The 21,039-nt window shown below is 43.9% G+C and overlaps 1 protein-coding gene across 4 annotated transcripts in view; it reads right to left on the bottom strand.

The window, feature by feature from the left end:
• Nucleotides 1-20,950, bottom strand: part of BORA (BORA aurora kinase A activator) — a 34,697-nt gene extending 13,747 nt beyond the window's left edge. For 2 of the 4 annotated variants that reach the window (XM_073663961.1, XM_073663962.1), the window contains exons 1-5: nucleotides 20,770-20,950; nucleotides 19,775-19,961; nucleotides 14,648-14,754; nucleotides 6,200-6,245; nucleotides 5,994-6,075 (exon numbers count right to left, since the gene is read on the bottom strand). In XM_073663961.1, coding sequence (XP_073520062.1) covers nucleotides 5,994-6,075; nucleotides 6,200-6,245; nucleotides 14,648-14,754; nucleotides 19,775-19,961; nucleotides 20,770-20,816 — 469 coding nt within the window. In that variant the 5' untranslated portion in view covers nucleotides 20,817-20,950. The other 2 variants (XM_073663960.1, XM_073663963.1) reach the window with 2 other exon arrangements.
• Between the last annotated feature and the right edge of the window lie 89 nt (nucleotides 20,951-21,039).

The following is a 21,039-nucleotide window of genomic DNA, read 5'->3' as shown; positions in this document are numbered from 1 at the left end:
CACACTTGCAAGTCCCTACACTAACTATGAGGACCCTTGACATAGGTTGCGAGCTTGTGTATTTTGGCCAAAATATCGATCAATACCTCATGTAATGTATTTTATACATTATTTTTCATCTTTTTATTTCACATTTTTCCATTTTTATGCAGGATGCAGCCAGGCCTCTTAGTGTTGGTTGGGTGAACTGGGGTGTCTATCCTTGTGGGGTGCACTTATATAGTGCTGGGCAGCCCACCTGATCTAATAGTATGCGCGTCATCAATAGGCTGTAAGTCAGACACTGTGCACCACATGTACCTGTGTGACTGGAATCCTATGCAAGCTCCATCTGTGTGAATTTTTAATACTAAAGCAGCCACCCCCTCCATGAACTAGTAGAATTGTGAGTGGCTGTTTTCATCAGTATTTTGTACCTGTGCTGCCCCCCACCCTCGTCATGGGGGTCCGCTGCATCCTGCTAGTGCATTGGTAATCTGACTTGGTGTTGGTGAGCTAGTTTCTTTTTCTGTAATATTGCAGAATAGCAGCCCCTCAGGTTACCACCTGAGTGACTGATGCTTGCAGTAGCCTTTTGCCAAGACTTGTGTTCACAAGCGCAAAGGCAAGAACTGTGCAAGGATGTGGACTGTAGATTAAGTAGCAGCCCTACAGAGTAGAAGAACAGACGCCATAGAGACGTACTGCACTGGAGACTTCTACCGCTCAGGTGGAGTGAGCCGTACCCTGGCTTAGCCCAATCTTTCACAATGTCAGATGAAAACCAGTGAACAATTGCAGCCATAGAGGAGGTCAGACCTCTGCAAAGGCATCCCGGGATGAAAAACAAGGCATCCGAACATCTGAATGGAGCCGTGGGAGACCTGATGTGGTCAGTGCTGTGCAGTTTTACCGATCGTGTAAGAACTTCTTAACGAGATGATACAAGGTGACCCGGCCCTAGCACTTAGGAGAGCATCAATAACAGTGTATCTGATCTATGGTCCAAGGTATGACAAACAAAAAAAAAAAAAAAAAAGAAACACTCTTACAGGCTGTAGAAGACTAAAAAGAGTGTGACCAACCGGCATCCCTCACTACAAGGTAAAAAAAAAAGACTAGCTGAGTGATGCAGTCACCCCTGCTTCAGCAATTAAGGGAAAAGTGCCCTGATAAAAGGTAGGAATTACAAACAAAATGCCTCCATCCTCCAAAATGAAGCCCAAGAAGCTGGAGCAAGGCTACCTGGACTGCTTAAGGTGTAAACTCCAAGCTCAGTGATCTCTTCCAGAGGGTTAAAAATCTGGCTGGAAGTTAGAGAAGTGCATCAGAAGTCTTGCGACTTCGCCAAACCAAGAGGTCTCTGTTGGTAGGTCTGACTTACTCACGGAAGAGAAGTCTCAATAAGCTGGACGAGTTTAGAGAACTGTCTGGTCCCAGTGCGCAAAATGACCTAAAAAGTTATCTCTGTTAGATGGTCTGACTCGCCCTGACAGTGATCAGAGTAATGATTAGATTGCGTGTGTATTTAGCGCGAATAAAGGCCTCACTTCGTGTACTCACTTACAATGAAGAAGCACCTGTCCTGGGAGGTGGTCAGAGTCCTATCAAAATCGGTTACATGTCACCGCCTGCTGAGGAGTCTCAGCAAAATGTTCCGATAGTACTCTGATCTCTTCCTTGAGTGTGTCTGGTCTGTTAGCATCATACACCCAGTCAGTGATCTCACTTGGTTAGAACGCATAGCTGAGGAAAGTGTACAGAGCACCGTCTGGTTTGTTTTCACAATACACCCTGCTGAGATATCTTCGTCAACCGTTTTGACTCAATCGAGAGAGAGATCAGAGTACAGCCTGGTTCATTTGGGTGATAAACCTTGCTGGAAAGTCTCTATTGTAGGCTTGAAATACCCTGGCAATGGGACTGAGAACCATGTGGAATGGTTCAACACAGAGAAGATACTGCTCAAAAGGTTAGATCTCACTCTGATTCCAAGTACAATCAGATTTGCTTGCCAAGTTATGTTCTACTGAGAGACCTCAGCCTAATAAGTCAACCCCTCTGGGAGAGTACACAAAGTGATCTGTCAGACTGAGGAGGAAACCTAAATGGTCCAACCCCTTAGGAAGAGGTCAGAATACAGTCTGTTCCGCTATCACGATCTACCCTACAGAGAGGGCACAGCCATAGCTGCTCTTACAATATGCAATGCTGAGAGGACTCAACCAGCTGTTCTGACTCTTGAGATTGGTCAGGGTACCGGCTAGCTCACTTGAACGATACACCCTACTGAGCAAACTTGCTGGTCTGACCCACTATGGAAAGTGGTCAGAGCACCGTAAAGTACACCTTGCGCGACATGCCCTTTAGAGGGTCCTCTCCTGGAGATTCAAACTACTATATACATAGCTGGTGCGGTTCGCCCTTTAGAGAAAACTCTCGTGGTTGGGTCTTACCCAAGGAAGAGGTCAGATGGATAAATAGTTTCTGCAATGCGTCACCTTCCTGATATAGAAGGTGGTCAAAATAACATCTGGGTTGCCTGTGGAATCGCCTAGCTTTGAGGTCTCATTTGGAAAGTCCAACTCATTAAGGAAGGTGGTTAGAGTAAGCTGTGGGTTGCAGGATTACCTACAGGGTTCATCTAGCTGTGAGGTCTCATCTGGTGGTTTTGAATAACTCTGGGAGGTGGTCAGAGAAGCATCTGGGTTAGTGTTTCACCTGCGGGATTCACCCATCTGCAAGGTCTGACTCATCTTAAGAAGTAATCAGAGTACGAAGGGCAGAGAGTAAATAGTTCCAGTTGTGCTTAAAAGTTTACATACCCCGGCAGAATTTTTGCTTTCTTTGCCTTGTTTCAGAGAATATGAATGATAACAAAAAAACTTCACCCAACCAATAAACTTATGGTTATTGGTTGGGTGAAGCCATACAAAATGACCCTGATCAAAAGTTCACATACCCCAGTTCTTAATACCGTGTATTGCCCCCTTTAACATCAATGACAGCTTCAAGTCTTTTGTGGTAGTTGTGGATGAGGTTCTTTATTTTCTCAGATGGTAAAGCTGCCCATTCTTCTTGGCAAAAAGCCTCCAGTTCCTGTAAATTCCTGGGCTGTCTTAGCATGAACTGCGCGCTTGAGATCTCCCCAGAGTGGCTCAATGATATTGAGGTCAGGAGACTGAGATGGCCATTCCAGAACCTTCATTTTGTTCTGCTGTAGCCAATAACAGGTCGACTTGGCCTTGTGTTTTGGATCGTTGTCATGTTGGAACGTCCAAGTACCTCCCACGCGCAACTTCCGGGCTGATGAGTGCAAATTTGCCTCCAGTATTTGCTGATAACGAGCTGCATTCATCTTTCATTCAACTTTTAGGAAGTTTCCTGTGCCTTTGTAGCTCGCACATCCCCAAAACATCAGCGATCCACCTCCGTGCTTTACTGTAGGAATGGTGTTCCTTTCATCATAGGCCTTGTTGACCTCTCTCCAAATGTAATGTTTATGGTTGTGGCCAAAAAGTTCAATTTTGGTCTCATTACTCCAAATTACCTTGTTCCAAAAGTTTTGAGGCTTGTCTCTGTGCTGTTTGACGTATTGTAGGCGAGATACTTTGTGGCATTTGCGCAGTAGTGGATTTCTTCTGACGACTTGAAAATGCAGCCCATTTTTCTTCAAGTGCCTCCTTATTGTACATCTTGTAACAGCCACACCGCTAGTTTTCAGAGAGTCCTGAATTTCAGCTGATGTTATTTGTGGGTTTTTCTTTGCATCCCGAACAATTTTCCTGGCAGTTGTGGCCGAAATTTTTGTTGGTCTACCTGACCGTGGTTTGGTTTTTACAGAGCCCCTGATTTTCCATTTGGTAATCACGCAGCTGACTGGCATTATCAATTCCTTGGATATTTTTTTGTATCCTTTTCCTGTGTTATACAGTTCAACTACCTTTTTCTGTAGATCCATTGACAATTCTTTTGCTTTCCACATGACTCACAATCTAGAAACGGCAGTGGCTGGAAGAAAGATGCAAGAGTCTGTCTGGATCCCAGAAACTCACTCAGCTTTTATGCAGACACACTGATTACAAGCAAACAGGTTACAGGTGAGGAGGTTACCTTTAGTAGCCATTCAAACCCATTTGTGTCAAATTCTGTGCATGTTATTAGGCCAAAATCACCAGGGTATGTGAACTTGTGATCAGAGTCATTTGGATGTTTTTGGTTGTCATTAAGATTTAAAAAGAGAAAACACAGTAGTTTGACAATAAATGGCTTCACCCAACCAATAACCATGAGTGGAGAAAGTTTTTTTTTTGTTATCACTCATTCTCTGAAACAAGGCCAAGGAAGCAAAAATTCTGCCAGAGTATGTAAACTTTTGAGCACAACTGTAGATGCTACATGACAGTAACCAAAGACAATGACACTTTGGTTAACGTATCCCTTAACTTAGATAGAGCTATGGTATATTCAGGTGGGGGGTGCACTCTCGACGTTGGGGGCTTGTAAACGTACATATGCAAATAACAGTGTTCTCTGGATTGGTCCAATGGAAATCTGCGCTTGAATGAAGTGCAGGTATAATGGGCAACCAGGGCAGGCTACCAAGCACAAGCTACTCTAACTTTGGACTTGATGGGAGACAGAGAAGACAGCGATAAAGACAGAAGAGATAGCTGGTACCAGGATTGAGAGAGCGCTGCTGGGGAACTGCTAGTGTCAGTTGCCTGGCAGTTAAACAGCCTACTTGGTCCTGGAGGATGACTCCGTTCACGTTGAGGACGGCCAGTGACGGGGCAGCGGTATATGGCGAGGCTGGGTGGTTGTCTCGTGAGGCCTAACCTTTCTGTAAGGTAGGCCTGTGTGGAGATGCAGGCTGATTTTCATGAGAGAACTGCTAATAAAGTGATGCAGGAGAAAGATGGCAGCGCCCAGAGGAAAGAATGAGAAAGACGGAGCCTACCTGAAGAGCAGGTCAGCACAAGCTGGATTGGATGGCAGGAGTGGACGTGGCCTGCCAGGAGCTAGCTAGGCCGTACATGAAGCAAGGGACTTAGAGTCCCAGCCCCACCGGAGATCTGGGGGCACTGACCGAAAAGGAAGTCACAAAATCATTGAGTAACAAGAGCGTTGCAGGCCTTTGAGGAAAATGTGGCCAGGAGCAGCAGAGGAAAGGCACAAGAGATCTACTTAAAAGGGTATCCCCATCTCCAAGATCCTATCCCAATATGTAGTAGGTATAATAATAATATTAACAGCAAATACCTCCAATTAGAAATGTAGTATAGTGGTTCAGATTCGCTATGTTGCTTACCTTATGTAGGGCATAGCAGTAGCTTAGGTATCCATGGTTATGACCCCTCATGTAGCGTCAGACAGCTTTTAGTTGTTGTAACCATGGATACCTAAGCTTTTGCAATGTCCTGCACATGGGGTAAGCGTCCTAATGAATCTGAATAATATTATTATACCTTCTACATATTCGGATAGGGTCTTGGGGATGGGAATACCGCTTTAACTGTTTGGAAGATGCTTGGTCCTGTAAGTCTCACATCCACCCTCTGCTCCATGCAACGTGCCACGTAAGCAGAAGTCCTGCTCTCCTGAAGAGACGGGATACAAGCTGACCATTACAGGTGTTCTTTCCATTGCTTAGTGGGGTGAAACAAAGCAACCCACTCCGCTCTGTTACCCACGCTAACAGGGAAAATAAAGAAGTTTTGTTTTTTATCCAGCACATACTGACACAAGTCGGAGTTTCAGACTTGTTTTTGTCTGCCTCCTACATGACACTAAGCTAAACTTAATAGCTGGGTGTTGGGATATAGAGGACTTTTTTCATAACGTATATTCTTAGGTGTCAGCAGACTTCCCATGATTTCATGTGTCCCCCAATAGCGTCTGAGAAATGTCTTTAGTGCAGACCCCTTTAAGCAATTCCATGGCTGGTAAAGCATAGCAGCATAATCCAAAGGTCAGTCAGGCCCCTATAAAAACATCACTCATAAGAAACTTACATTTCGTTGAATGAAACTGAGCAGCTTGCTTCCCTTCATGTTGAGTCCACGGGGATGGAACAATTGTCCTTTTTGTAAAAAACTAAATCCATAAAAGAAAAGAGTCACTAAAAGCAATATCACCCAAGTAACACAATCCTGCTCTCAAGTTATGTATGCAGATTACTGAATCTTGTTCCATCTGAATGTGCATTACAATTACTTACCTCTTCTATGGCCTTTTGTCTTCTATCTTCTATCTCTTTATCCAACCTAAATAAAAAGAAAAAAGAGCCATGAAGTCAGAACAGTATGTACCACAGGCTTATATTCTGCAGGGTTACTATACAACGAAGGCGATAATAGGAGTGCTTCGTACAAATATTCCCTCCTGCTTATTGCAAAGATTGTAACATGCCCCTATGAGGCTTCTAATTCCTGACCGTGTCCATCTAGCATCTCAGATAGTCACCAAGGTCGGGTTCAAACAAGTTTACGAAAAATACTACATTTATAATCCAGAAAAACACAAACATGGATTTTTCATCCAGGTGTCTGTTTTTGATATCCATTTTATACATCAACAATTAAAAAGAAAAAAAGAAATTATAAAAATTATAGAGGAGACTAGAGAATGCAGCTTATCTCATCTGCCCCATTACTTTACATTGGCCAGTGTAATTGCTTTTCACACAGGGAACACAAGGATCAAAAACGAGGCCTAAATCTGGAATTCCTGCCTGTGTAAATGGGGCCACTGCAGACCTCACTGTGTAGGGATCGGTATATGAATGACAGGTAGATGCTGATTTACAGCTTAAAATGTACACTATGTGGACAAACTTTTCAGGACATAATTGATGAATTCAGGTTTTCCATTCAGTCCTATTGCCAAAATCCAGGCCCTAGCCATGCATTCTGCCTCTACTAAACACTTGTGAAAGAATGGGTCAGTCTAAAGCGCTCACTGGGGGTGACTAATAGGATGCCACCACTGTAACACGTAGGTTAATGAAATTTCTTTCCTCTGAAATATTCCACGATCAAATGTGATTTCAATATTACCAAAGGGCAAGAGTTTAGATATCAAAGCAGCTCAGCAAAGTGGAAGACCACGTAAGGTTAGTGTGGGGTCACCGATTGCTGAGGCTCATAGTTCATAGAGGTTGCCAACGCTCTGCTGACTCAATTACTGCAGAGCGCCAAACCACCTCTGGCATTAACATCAGCAAAAAATTGTGTGCCAAGAGCTTCATGGCATGGGTTACAATGGCTGAGCAACTGCATACAAGTCTGCAGGCAGCAATACACCCAACGCTTGGCGATGTAAAAGCAGCCACCACTGAGCTCTGGAGCAGTGGAAACGTGTTCTGTCCAATCCGGCAGTCTGATGGTGAGCCTGGGTTTAGAGAATGCCAGAAAACATTTAAAAAAAAAATAAATAAAAAAAAAAAAGCAGTAGGTCTAAGCCCCTTAGTTCCAGTGAAGAATATGAATGTGTCAGTACAAGACATTTAGGACAATGTATATTTCCAACATTGTGAGAACAGTTTGGTGAATGCCCTTTTGTGCTCCAACAAGACTGTGTCCTAGTGCACAAAGCAAAGGTCCATAAAGGCATGTTTGTGAGAGTTGGTGTGGAGGAACTTGACAAAGTCTGACTTCAACCCCAATGAACATCTTTGGGATGAACTTCAAGGGATCGGGAGACAGTCCCTCTAGTCCAGCATCAGTGTCTGACATTACAAATGCTCTTCTGGATGAATGGACAAAGTTCTTGAAGCAAGTCTTCCCAGAGAAGTGGAAGCAGTTATAGCTGCAAAGTTTTCACCACTCCATATTAATGCCTATGTATGTAGAATGGGAGGACACAAAGCTCCTGTAGGTGAGATGAGTAGGTGTCCTAATACTTATCGATAATGTATGATCTCATTACTGAAGGAGAAAGCAGTACAACAGTAGCGTGGCATAAGTGTGTTTGGACATTTTAATTTTCTTTTCAGTCAGCCTTACAGCCACTGAGTGCACCGATTTTCAGGGTATAATATTCACAAATTAAAGGTGCATTTAACCCCTTTCTGACATAATACATCCTATGGACCAGGTACATATTATTACGTCTCGGCAGTCACGCCCTCACAGAGGCTGTGCGGGCGAGATAGTCGCCAGGTGTCAGCTGATTGTGACAGCTAACACCCGGCTCTCGGTGCCAGAAGCGGTGTCCGCATCGCTTCTGGCACTCTAACCCGCTAAATGATGTATTTAGCAAGCAAGCAGAGGGACAGAACCCCCTCTGCTCTTGGATCGGAGATCCTGCGATGTCATCGCGGGGTCCTGATCGTCGTCATGGTGACCTGATGTCATCATACGACATCCAGGCACTAGCAAGATAGTTTGATCATGCGCAGTGCATGATCAAACTAGCTTCTGTCTGCAGCACTGACAGTTATGAGGTATAGCACTGATCACTACTATACCTTATAACTGCAATCAGACTGCAGAAAGTGAAAGTCCCATAGAGGGACTAAGAGAGAGAGAGATATATAGATAGATATATAGATAGATATATATATATATATATAAACTCAAATAAATAAAGGGAACACTTAAACCACACAATATAACTGCAGGTCAATAACACTTCTGTGCAATCTACCTGTCCAGTTATGAAGCAACACTGATTGTGAATCAATTTCTCCTGCTGTTGTGCAAATGGAACAGACAACTGGTAGAAATGATCGGCAATTAGCAAGATACCCCCTATAGAGGAGTGGTTCTGCAGGAAGTGACCACAGACCATTTCTCTGTTCTCATCCTTTTTGGCTGTTGTTTTGGTCACTTTCATTTTACCATTTCTCTCACCCCTATAGGTACAGTAGCATGAGGCGGTGTCTACAGTACAACCCACAGAAGTTGCTCAGGTAGTGCAGTTCATCCAGGATGGCACATCAATGTGAGCTGTGGCAAGAAGGGTAGCTGTGTCTGTCAGAACAGTGTCCAGAGCATGGAGCACATACCAGGAGATGTGGAGGGAGCCATAAGAGGGCAACAACCCAGCAGCAGGACCGTTACCTCCTCCATTGTGCAAGGAGGAACAGGAGGAGCACTGCCAGAGCCCTGTAAAATGACCTCCAGCAGGCCACAAATATGCATGTGTCTGCACAAACGGTTAGAAACCGACTCCATGAGGGTGGTATGAGGGCCCGACGTCCACAGATGGGGTTGTGCTCACAGCCCAACACCGTGCAGGATGCTTGGCATTTGCCACAGAACACCAGGATTGGCAAAGTCGCCACTGGCGCCCTGTGCTCTTCACAGATGAAAGCAGGTTCACACTGAGCACGTGACAGAGTCTGGAGACACCGTGGAAAGCAATCTGCTGCCTGCAACATCCTTCAGCATGACCGGTTTGGCAGTGGGTCAGTAATGGTGTGGGGTAGCATTTCTTTGGAGGGCCGCACAGCCCTCCATGTGCTCGCCAGAGGTAGCCTGACTGCCATTAGGTACCGAGATGAGATCCTCAGACCCCTTGTGAGACCATATGCTGGTGTGGTTGGCCCTGGGTTCCTCCTAATGCAGGACAATGCCAGACCTCATGTAGCTGGAGTGTGTCAGCAGTTCCTGCAAGATGAAGGCATTGAAGCTATTGACTGGCCCGCCCGTTCCCCAGACCTGAATCCGATTGAGCACATCTGGGACATCATGTCTCACACCATCCACCAACATCACGTTGCACCACAGACTGCCCAGGAGTTGGCGGATGCTTTAGTCCAGGTCTGGAAGAGATCCCACAGGAGATCATCCGCAACCTCATCAGGAGCATGCCCAGGACTTGCAGGGAGGTCATACAGGCACGTGGAGGCCACACACAATACTGAGCCTCATTTTGACTTGTTTTAGGGACATTACATCAAAGTTGGATCAGCCTGTAGTGTGTTTTTCCACTTTAATTTTGGGGGTGACTCCAAATCCAGGCCTCCATTGGTTAATAAATTTGATTTCCATTGATGATTTTTGTGTGATTTTGTTGTCAGCACATTCAACTTTGTACAGAACAAAGTATTCAATGAGAATATTTCATTCATTCAGATCTAGGATGTGTTATTTGAGTGTTCCCTTTATTTTTTTGAGCAGTGTATATAAATCTGGTATCTCTAATCGCACCGACCAGAAGAATAAATCTACCTAATCACTTATACCACACGGTGAACCACGCAAAAATAAAATGCTGTTCTGGTACCTTAGGGGCTCTGTCACATGTGACATGGTACCATGAAACTAGCCCAGCAGAATATGAACTCCAATATAGCACTCCTTCCCTTCTGAGCTTTACACAGTGCCTCAGAAGTCGTTTTCGACCACATATGGGGCATCTGCGTGCTCAGGAGAAATTGTACAACAAATTTTGGGGTCCAATTTCTCCTGTTACCCTTGTGGAAATAAAAAAATTGTGGCTAAAAGATTATTTTTGTGGAAACTTTTTTTTTTCACAGATCTACGTTATAAAACCATTGTGAAACACTTGGGGTTAAAAGTGCTCACCACACATCTAGATAAGTTCCCTGAGGGGTCTAGTTTCCAAAATGGTGTCACTTGTGGGGGTTTTCCACTGTTTAGGCTCATCAGGGGCTCTCCAAACGCAACATGGCGTCCGCTAATTATTCAAGCAAATTTTACATTCAAAAAGTCTAATGGCGCTCCTTCCCTTCCGAACCCTGCAGTGCATCCAAACAGTGGTTTTTCTCTCATATATTGGGGCATCGGTGTGCTCAGGAGAAATTGTACAACAAATTTTGGGGTCCATTTTTTCCTGTTACCCTTGTGGAAAAAAAAAAAAAAAAGTGGGTCTAAAGTAAATTTTTTATGAAAAAAGATAAAATGTTCATTGTTTTCTTCCACATTCCAAAAATTCCTGTGAAGCACCTGAAGGGTTAATAAACCTCTTGAATGTGGTTTTGAGCACCTTGTGGGTGCAGTTTTTAGAATGGTGTCACTTTTGGGTATTTTCTGTCATATAGGCCCCTCAAAGTCACTTCAAATGTGATGTGGTCCCTAAAAAAAATGGTTTTGTAAATGTTGTTGGGGGGAAAAAAAAAAAAAAAAAAAAAAGGAAAAATCGCTGGTCACCTTTTAACCCTTACACTGTGTTCCAAATTATTATGCAAATAATATTTTTCTCAGATTTTCCCAAATTACCTATATGAATTGCAGTCATTGTAATTTTCCAGTCAAATAACTATTAGAGTACAATTGAAAGTTTTTTGTACAAACTGCCTATGATAACAGTATATTTTTAAAAAAATAAAAAACTCAAACTGCACTCAAAATTCATGTTCCAAATTATTATGCACAGCAGAGTTTTCAACCTTTTCATTTTAATAAAGACCAACAAAATGGTCATTTTTGAAATTATAATCATTAGCTGGTTATTACAAACTGAAATCAAACAGTTTTCAACTCAAAACTTTATTCTAGGTGATGTTACATTTTCACATAGGACCCCTTGTTCGAAAGGAGCTTCTGAACTCTCTCGTCCATTGAATTTGTCAGGTTTTGGATGGTTTCTGCTTCAATTGTTTTGCATGAGGACAGAATACCCTCCCAGAGCTGTTGCTTAGATGTGAACTGCCTCCCGCCATCATAGACACTCCTTTTGATGATGCTCCAGAGGTTCTCAATGGGGTTGAGGTCAGGGGAGCATGGGTGCCACACCATAAGTTTGTCCCCTTTTATGCCCATAGCAGCCAGAGATGCAGATGTGTTATGTGCAGCATGAGACGGGGCATTATCATGCATGAAATGATCTCGATGGTCCAGATGGATGGAGTGGAGGATGGCTGGTTGATGGACACCCCATGCAAACACGGCTGCGGCGCTAACAAGGAGGAGGTGGAGTAATGTTTTGGGCTGGAATCATGGGGAGAGAGATTGTCGGCCCTTTTAGGATCCCTGAAGGGGTAAAGATGAACTCCATAATGTATGTTGAGTTTCTCAAACAGCACTTCCTTCCATGGTTCAAGAAGAAGAACCGTGTATTCCGCAGCAAGATCATTTTCATGCATGATAATGCCCCGTCTCATGCTGCACATAACACATCTGCATCTCTGGCTGCTATGGGCATAAAAGGGGACAAACATATGGTGTGGCCCCCATGCTCCCCTGACCTCAACCCCATTCAGAACCTCTGGATCATCATCAAAAGGAGTGTCTATGATGGCGGGAGGCAGTTCAAATCTAAGCAACAGCTCTGGGAGGGTATTCTGTCCTCATGCAAAACAATTGAAGCAGAAACCATCCAAAACCTGACAAATTCAAAGGACGAGAGAGTTCAGAAGCTCCGTTCGAACAAGGGGTCCTATGTGCAAATGTAACATCACCTAGAATAAAGTTTTGAGTTGAAAACTGTTTGATTTCAGTTTGTAATAACCTGCTAATGCTTATAATTTCAAAAATGACCATTTTTTGTTCTTTATTAAAATGAAAAGGTTGAAAACTCTGCTGTGCATAATAATTTGGAACATGCATTTTGAGTTTTTTATTTTTTTAAAAATATACTGTTATCATAGGCAGTTTGTACAAAAACCTTTCAATTGTACTGTAATGGTTATTTGACTGGAAAATTACAATGACTGCAATTCATATAGGTAATTTGGAAACATCTGAGAAAATATTATTTGCATAATAATTTGGAACACCGTGTATAACTTCCTAACAAAAAAAAAATGAATTGGTTCCAAAATTGTGCTGATGTAAAGTAGACATGAGGGAAATGTTATTTATTAACTATACTGTGTGACATCTCTCTGATTTAAGGGCATGAAAATTCAAAGTTTGAAGACTGCTAAATTTTCACCAAATTTCCGATTCTTTCACAAAGTAATGCAAGTCATATCAAATAAATTTTACCACCATCATAAAGAACAATAAGTCACGAAAAAAAGATTTTCAGAATCAGTGGGGATTCATTGAAGCGTTCCAGAGTTACTACCTCAAAGTGGCACTGGTCAGAATTGAAAAAAATTGGCCTCGTCATTAAAGGGAATCTGTCACCCCCTGGGAGATATCAGACCTCTACTATGGGCATACAGGTTATAGAGAAGTAAATCTATACATACCAGTATGGCCCATAGTAGAGATCTGCTTGCAGAGAAATGGAGTTTTATAAAATCGTTTTTCACATGCTTGGCGTCCCCAATCTCCGCCTATCATCTTATTATGCATATTCCCCCCTCTCCTGCACATCATAGGGCCCTGTGACGTGCACGCATCTCACTCACTTCCCGCGCATGCGCAAAGCGTCAGGAGCGCTTCTTTTCCTCCCGGCCCCGTTGTTCTCTGCAGTGTTCTAATGCGCAGCCTTCAGAGGTAAAGGGGTTAAGTTGGATTTTCTTTTTCTTGCCAAAGGCATATTCTCATCTCAGTAAGCGATGGTATGTTGCTAGGATATACCATGGCTAAACCCCTTAACATATGATGTAAACTTATGTCACATGTTGTGTCCCTGCCTTTGATGCGGGCCCGCAAGCAGAGTCTGCGTCTTTCCCTGCATTCATAGAAGTCAGATCAAAATATAAAATAAATTAATGCAATCAATAAACAGCTTAGCGAAAAAGAAAAGCAAAACGATACAATTAGGTTTTTTTTAGCAGCCACAACTTTGCAATAAAAGGTGATCAAAACATCATATGTACTCCAAAATGGTATCAGTAAAGTCACACGTACAAATGTCCAATAGGCTGTGTGCCCACGATGCGTTTTTAAGCGTTTCCGCAGCGGCAAAAACGCTGCAGAAACACTTAAAAAACGCATGGTAGAAGGCCTGACATGTTCCCCAGTGATAATCCGCATGTGCTGTGCACATGCTGCGGAAATTTCCGCTGCAGATTATCATTGCGGAAAAAAACGCAGCACTACCAATTATTTTGCGGAAGTGCTGCGTTTTCGCCGCCATTTACTTGCATTAGAACGCGTCAATTCCGCAAGACTGCATCTGTACTTGCGTAATTGGCGCATTCTAATGTGCGGATGGTACCTGGGTGTGGAGGACAGGAGACTCTCCTCCACACCCAGGTACCCTAAAAGCTGTAAAAAAATAAGAATAAAAATAAAGATTATATTCACCTTCTGACGGCCCCCGGACTCCTTCCCTGTGCTTGCCTACAGATCGCGCAGGACTGAAGGACCTGCGATGACGTCACAGTCATGTGACAGCAGGTCCTTCAGTACAGCGTACCGCGATCTGCCGGCAGCCAGCACAGGAGCGCAGCAAGACTGCAGGGGCCATCAGAAGGTAAGTATAGGTTTATTTTTTATTTTTTGACATTCTCTCGGGTCACACTATATGAATCCATGCTGTTTGCATGGATTTATATAGTGTGACCGAGTTGTCAAGCACTTTCCAAGTGATGCTAAAATCTCTTGGAAAGCGCTTGACACCCGCATGCGGAAATGCAAGTGAAGAACGCTTCACATCCGCATGTCCCTGGCAGGAAAACGCATGTACAATCCGCATGTACAATCCACATGCGTTTTTTTCTGCCAGGGAGATGCAGAAACGCTCAGGAAAAAATCAGGAGCATTTCTGCATCGTGGGCACATAGCCTCAATCTGCCAATGAACAGCTGTTCAATTTCCTTAGTACTCTTATGGTAGAAATAGAGAATAAAGGAACTTACTTAGCATGACTTAAATACAAAGCTTGCCGATGAATGTCCTCAGGGTCAATGTCGACCGGGTTTATTGCAGCAAGCTGATCAATTGACCACCTGAACTGTCGCGGAGTCTAGAAATAAAACAAATATACGATACTAATTGTTGCAATGCTGGATTCCTCACCAAGACAACCTCTCTCTATAATCTATAGGGACACTTAGACTTCACAGGGGAGTATGAAGTGGGAGGAGGTCTGATAATGTTAGCAGCTCAGGCAGTTCCAACCCACTCTTCTATCCCAAAGTTATGAAGTCCTACTATTTGTTCAGCATTCTTTTCTCATTAAAGGAGATTCTACAGGAATAACTTTGAAGAGTGGAAATACCTCTTAAAAGGAATCTGTCACACCTTCGGAGATATCAGACCTCTACTATGGGCATACAGGTTATAGAAATGTAAATCTATACTTACCTGTATGGCCCATATTACAGGTCTGATTGCAGAGAAATCTTTTTATCCAATCCGTTTTTCTATGCTTGACGCCAAGAAATGCCGACTATATGCTTAATTTAAATATTCCCCCCTCCCCTGTGATGTGCAGCCTAGAGCTGAACATCCCGCGCATGCGCCTGTAGCTGAAGGCGCTTTTTTTTCTCCCTGTGCTATTTTGCTTGTGTGCTCCAGTCCGCAGGGAGTCCCTGTGTACATTTTGAATCAATAAGTTAAGTTATAAAGCATAGGTGCATACACTGGTGAACAACAGCTGCTCGGTTTTGAGAAATTTCTCTGTTTTTCACAGAAGCCAATATTTCTCCAATATCACCAGCCCTCTGAGCTCATCATAAATCAAGTCAGTGACATAAGAGCCAGGGCTGTGGAGTCGGTGTCCATTTTGGTGGAGTTGGTATAAAATGGACCGACTCCAACTCCTAAAATATATAATAAATTGGGTACAGTAGCTCAATGCAGTTTGTGGGGAATATTTTTTTCATAAGAATTTGGGAAAGTTATGAAATGTCCTATAAATGTCTGTCCTATTCCTGATCTAAGGGTCTAGACTTTTAGCTGAGATGAATCTGCGCTACAGTAAATTTATCACTTAAACATGAGCCATGTATGAGGGATTCGGAGTCGTGGTCATGGAATTGAGGAGTCGAAGGTTTGGTTTACCGACTCCACAGTCCTGATAAGAGCTCATACGTTACCGACTTGATTTATAATTATCTCATGGGACTGGTGACATGAGAAAAACCCACTCCTGTGATAAAACAAACAGACAATTAAAATGTGTTTCCTCACACAAACGAGTAGTTGAGAGTCCCTGCCATGTTACCACTATATGCACTTATGCTTCTTTCCTTTACTAGGAGTTGTGTATGAACGACCATAAGCTGCAGAAGCCCTGCATTTTCAGACATAGCAAAATAAGACAATACACAGCAGGGGGCTATTTATAAGATTACTAGATGGTGGCCCGATTCTAACGCATCGGGTATTCTAGAATATGTATGCGGCCGACCGGGAGCAACTAATCAGCAAAGCAGTGTGTAAATGGGTTGCGCACTACTTTAAATTAACCCCCCAATGTATCCCCCTGGGGCCCCTAATGAATTTTGGAGGACCGGGGAGCGAGGCCGCCGGTCTGGGTACTTCTGCTGCGAGTAGCCGGGAGATGACCGGCTAGCACAGGGTGAGCGTGAGAATGTGAGCGTGGGAGGGTGTGAGCGTGTGAGCATCAGAGCGTGAGCGCGTCAGAGCGTGTAAGGTTGAGCGGGTGAGGGTAAGCCGCTAACCGCCGACATCTTGTTCTCAAATCCCGCATCGCTGATTGGCTGCGGCCTGACCAATCAGCGACGTGGGATTTCCTGGACAGACAGACAGACGGGATAAGACTATATCTATATCTATCTATATATATTAGATACTGTATCAGCACAGGAACATTTTTTTTTAAACACGTCCAATTATGAGACATTATAATTCCACAATCTATTGATTAAAATGTACTTTGTTGGTGGGACAACCCCTTTAAAAAAGTATTCCCACAACTGAAAGTTATCCCTGTAGGACCTCAAGTGATATAACAAATAGAGCTCTGCTCTATTCTGACTCTGGGAATGCCACATAAAGTTAAAGGGGTATTCCCATCTTCAAGATATGTAGTAGGTGTAATAATAATATTAGCAAATATCTCCAATTAGAAATGTAGTATATTTTTTTCTGATTCACTATCTCTCTTTCGTAATGTGCAGGCATTGCAGGACCTTAGGTATCCATGGTTACGTCCACTGATAAAAGTCACAGTTAGTTAGCTAGTTGCTAGTGGTCCTAACCATGGATACCTAAGGTCCTGTGATGCCTGCACATGAGGAAAGAGACATAGCGAATCAAAAATACTATACTACATTTCTAATTGGAGATATTTGCTAATATTATTATTATTACACCTACTACATATTGGGATAGGATCTTCGAGATGGGATTACCCCTTTAAGTACACTGCTCAGATTTCCCTGTTCTAGGGATCACTGGGAGTGAAAGCAGTCAGACCCACATCAAATCAGTAAATTATCCTCTATTCTACAGATAGAAGATAACTTACAATTGTAGTAATAGTCCTCTTAGGGTATAAACATACAACTTCTTACAGACACCCCCCGCAGTGTTATGCCCAGAGGAAGGCGCTTCAGGAAAATGATGGCTGTGATTTTCCTGAAGTCTTCTTTTGGCATCTGTTCAGTCCTTTCTTGATAGTAGTTTTGGTAGTTCAGGCCATAGAGAGCTGAAACGTAGCTGGTGTTGATGAATAAAGAAAGGATCCTTACTTTTTCTTTACTATTTTAGATGTGTTGCCTCCTTTTTTTAGATCTTTATATTTTTAATGGGAAGCTTTGTCAGCTTACTCGGGGGAGATTTGCACCCATTTAGCAGTGCTGCTGTTTTTCTGGAGATACAGATATACATAGGCGGGAGTTTACAAGAGGAAGCAGATGGAATGGTCAGGTCCTTTCTTCTAGCCTCTTCACGTAATTCGAAACCTGAAGCAGTTAAAAGAAGCTCAAAAAGATAGAACATATGAACAGCAACTTGTTTTTACGTTGCAGTGCATGGGTAGATTTTTAAGCTCCGTTTCAGGCAGGTTACAGATTAAATCCACTTGAAAAAGACCCTTTGTCCTTAGGCCTTATCAAGACATCTATTCTTCACATATGTCCCATCTGTGGTTTTCATTTATAGGACAGTATGCAAAAAAATAAGATGTCAGTTTTTGAATCATGTCACAAACTAAAATTACCCCTAAGTCTATGAAGCTGTGAAAAATCATAGACAATTCGTACTGTCTGATTAATATTGCAATGGCTGCTCACTCTCCCCAGTCTCGCTGCCTCGGGGGAACTCTGGACTCTGATCTCTCCTTTACACCACATATCCAAGACCTTCCCACTTCCTGCCGACTCAGGATAAGTGCCCACGATGCAGAAATGCTACTGATTTTTTCTGCATCTCCACTTGACAAACGCTTCTACCTGGCAGGGAAAACGCATGTAAAATCCACACATTGAATCGCTTAATATTAGCATGTGCACATGAAGTCATGCAGATTATTAAGCGATTCAATGCAAGTCAATGGCGGCAATTACGCTGCGTGTCCGCAAAAATAATGGACATGCTGCAGATTTTTCCACAATGATAATCTGCAGCGGAAATTTCCGCAGCATGTGCACAGCACATGCGGATCATCATTGGGGAACATGGGGCACGTATTACCAAGCGTTTTTGCTGCGGAAATTCCGCGGCAAAAACGCTTGAAAAATGCAGAGTGGGCACGCAGCCTCAAACACAAAAATATTTCCTGGATCTGTACATTCCTCAACCAAGAATCTACAAAAACACTAGTGCATGCCCTCATCATCTCCCACCTCAACTACTGCAACCTCCTGCTCTGTGGCCTCCCTTCTAACTCTCTTTCACCCCTCCAATCTATCCTAAACTCTGATGCCCGACTAATCCACCTGTCCCCCCCGCTATTCCCTGGCCTCTCCCCTCTGTTAATCCCTTCACTGGCTCCGCATTTACCAGAGACTCCAGTTCAAAACCCTAACCATGGCATACAAAGCCATCCATAACCTGTCTCCTCCATATATCTCTGACCTAGTCTCCCATTACATACCCGCACGCAACCTCCGATCCTCACAAGATCTCCTGTTCTACTCCCCTCTTATCTTCTCTTCCCACAATCGCATACAGGATTTCTCCTGTGCATCCCCCCTACTCTGGAACTCTCTACCCCAACATATCAGACTCTCGCCTACCGTGGAAGCCTTCAAAAAGGAACCTGAAGACCCACCTCTTCCGACAAGTCCACAACCTGCAGTAACCCTCGCTCCACTACACCGCTGCATGACCAGCTCTACCCTCGCCCATCCCTTGTAGACTGAGCCTTCACGGATAGGGTCCCAGCTCCTTCTGTACCAGTCGCTGACTTTTTTTTTTTTGTTTAAGATTATTGTACTTGGTTTTTTATGTTATACCCCTTTTCAAATGTAAAGTGTCATGGAATAAATGTCGCTATAATAATTATAAAATGTATACTGCTCTGTAATTTATGTATCCATACGCAAAAATCACTGATGAAACAGATGGTAAAAACTGACCAATCACGGATGACACTCAGTCTTTTTTGTGTGTGTGTGTGTGTGTGTGTGTGTGTGTGTGTGTGTGTGTGTGTGTGTGTGTGTGTGTGTGTGTGTGTGTGTGTGTGTGTGTGTGTATAGAATAACTGACAACTGAGTGCAGCCTAAGTTACAACTATGTATCTGACTGGTATAGCCAAGCGCTGTACTCGGCCCATCTCCGTCATAGCCAACGAATCAATTCATAACAGAGGACAGCAGACCGCCAGATCACCCTGTATTTGCCATAAAGGAAGATCTGTTGGCATATTAGGACCTTTAGCCCCGTCTACACTGAAAAGGACATTTGGCTGCATTGAATAACACACCTGCAGGACACAGTCACTGTAGATGTAGCAGCTGCCAGGCAGTGCGTTACCTACATCAGTGTATAGACCGTGTGTTGGGCTCAGTCCCCAGGACCGTACCCCCCAGACACCCTGGCCTGGGCGGCCGATGCTGCGTCATATCACTTACTGCAGAGGACTTTCTGGGCTTGAACACCGTTGGGCTGGACACAAAGGGCTCATGTAGGCTGCAGTAGTCGTTCGGGCTCTCGAAAGGATTCAGGATTTGGACGCGGCCTGGAGTCTCCGGGGTTAACTGAGCATGCACATCACCCATTTCAAGGAAAAACAATTGGATGAAGAAACGTAATGGAAACCTACAAAAGAAAAGAGAGCGGTGTGACCCCATACGGCCAACATCTGGTAGACCAGTACATAGTCAGTGAACATCACTAGGTGCCCATTGTATGTTCCACCCATTATAATGTGCCCACCCAGGACCTCCTTATTATAAGTGCCTACACAGGACCACCCATTACATGTGTCCACATGGGACCTCCCATTATAATGTGCCCACACAGGACCTCCTTATTATAAGTGCCTACACAGGACCACCCATTACATGTGTCCACACGGGACCTCCCATTATAATGTGCCCACACAGGACCTCCTTATTATAAGTGCCTACACAGGACCACCCATTACATGTGCCCACACAGGACCACCCATTACATGTGCCCACACAGGACCTCCCATTATAATGTGCCCACACAGGACCTCCCATTATAATGTGCCCACACAGGACCTCCTTATTATAAGTGCCTACACAGGACCACCCATTATAACGTGCCCACACCAGACCACCTATTATATTTGCCCCCTCCTACACTTTCTCAGAATATTCAATGCATTAGAAACGCTGGAACAGCCATACAAATCCGTGCTGAGGGACTATAAGTCTCAGCACGTTTACATGCATGGCTTTAGCTTGCCCCCACATACTGACTTCTTACACCTGGACCCTCAGCACAGTCTCACAAAACGGAACCCCGCCGGTAACACTCCCATAACACACCGTCCTGACCGAACCCTCCAGCACCGTTTCCTCGTCCCTCCCGCTCCTGACCCCGCCGCTGCTCCACACACCACTCCTGTTCACTCTCTCTACTACACTACCTTACTTACGACCAATCAAAATCCCGAAGCTGAAGTATCGCCCAATCACAGCGCATAGAAGGGGCGCAGTCTTTAAGGTAACTGCGCTGACCAGTGAGCTGAGTTCCGCCGAACAAATTCGAATATAACCCCGCCCCCTGTCGCCATAGGAACTGTACAGCTGAGCACGGTTCTTCCTTCCGGGGAAGTTCTCTGAGGGAATGTCAGTAGTAGAGGCGTAACTCCGCCCCCTGTGGGCGGTCCCTGAGACGAAGAGAGTTCACGTTCTACTGGTCAACT

Source organism: Phyllobates terribilis, unplaced genomic scaffold (assembly GCF_046119375.1).
Source record: "Phyllobates terribilis strain yellow unplaced genomic scaffold, ASM4611937v1 Scaffold_2__4_contigs__length_985480577, whole genome shotgun sequence".
NCBI lineage: Eukaryota > Metazoa > Chordata > Amphibia > Anura > Dendrobatidae > Phyllobates > Phyllobates terribilis.
The sequence above is the reverse complement of the archived record's forward strand: the minus strand, read 5'-3'. Positions and strand labels throughout refer to the sequence as shown.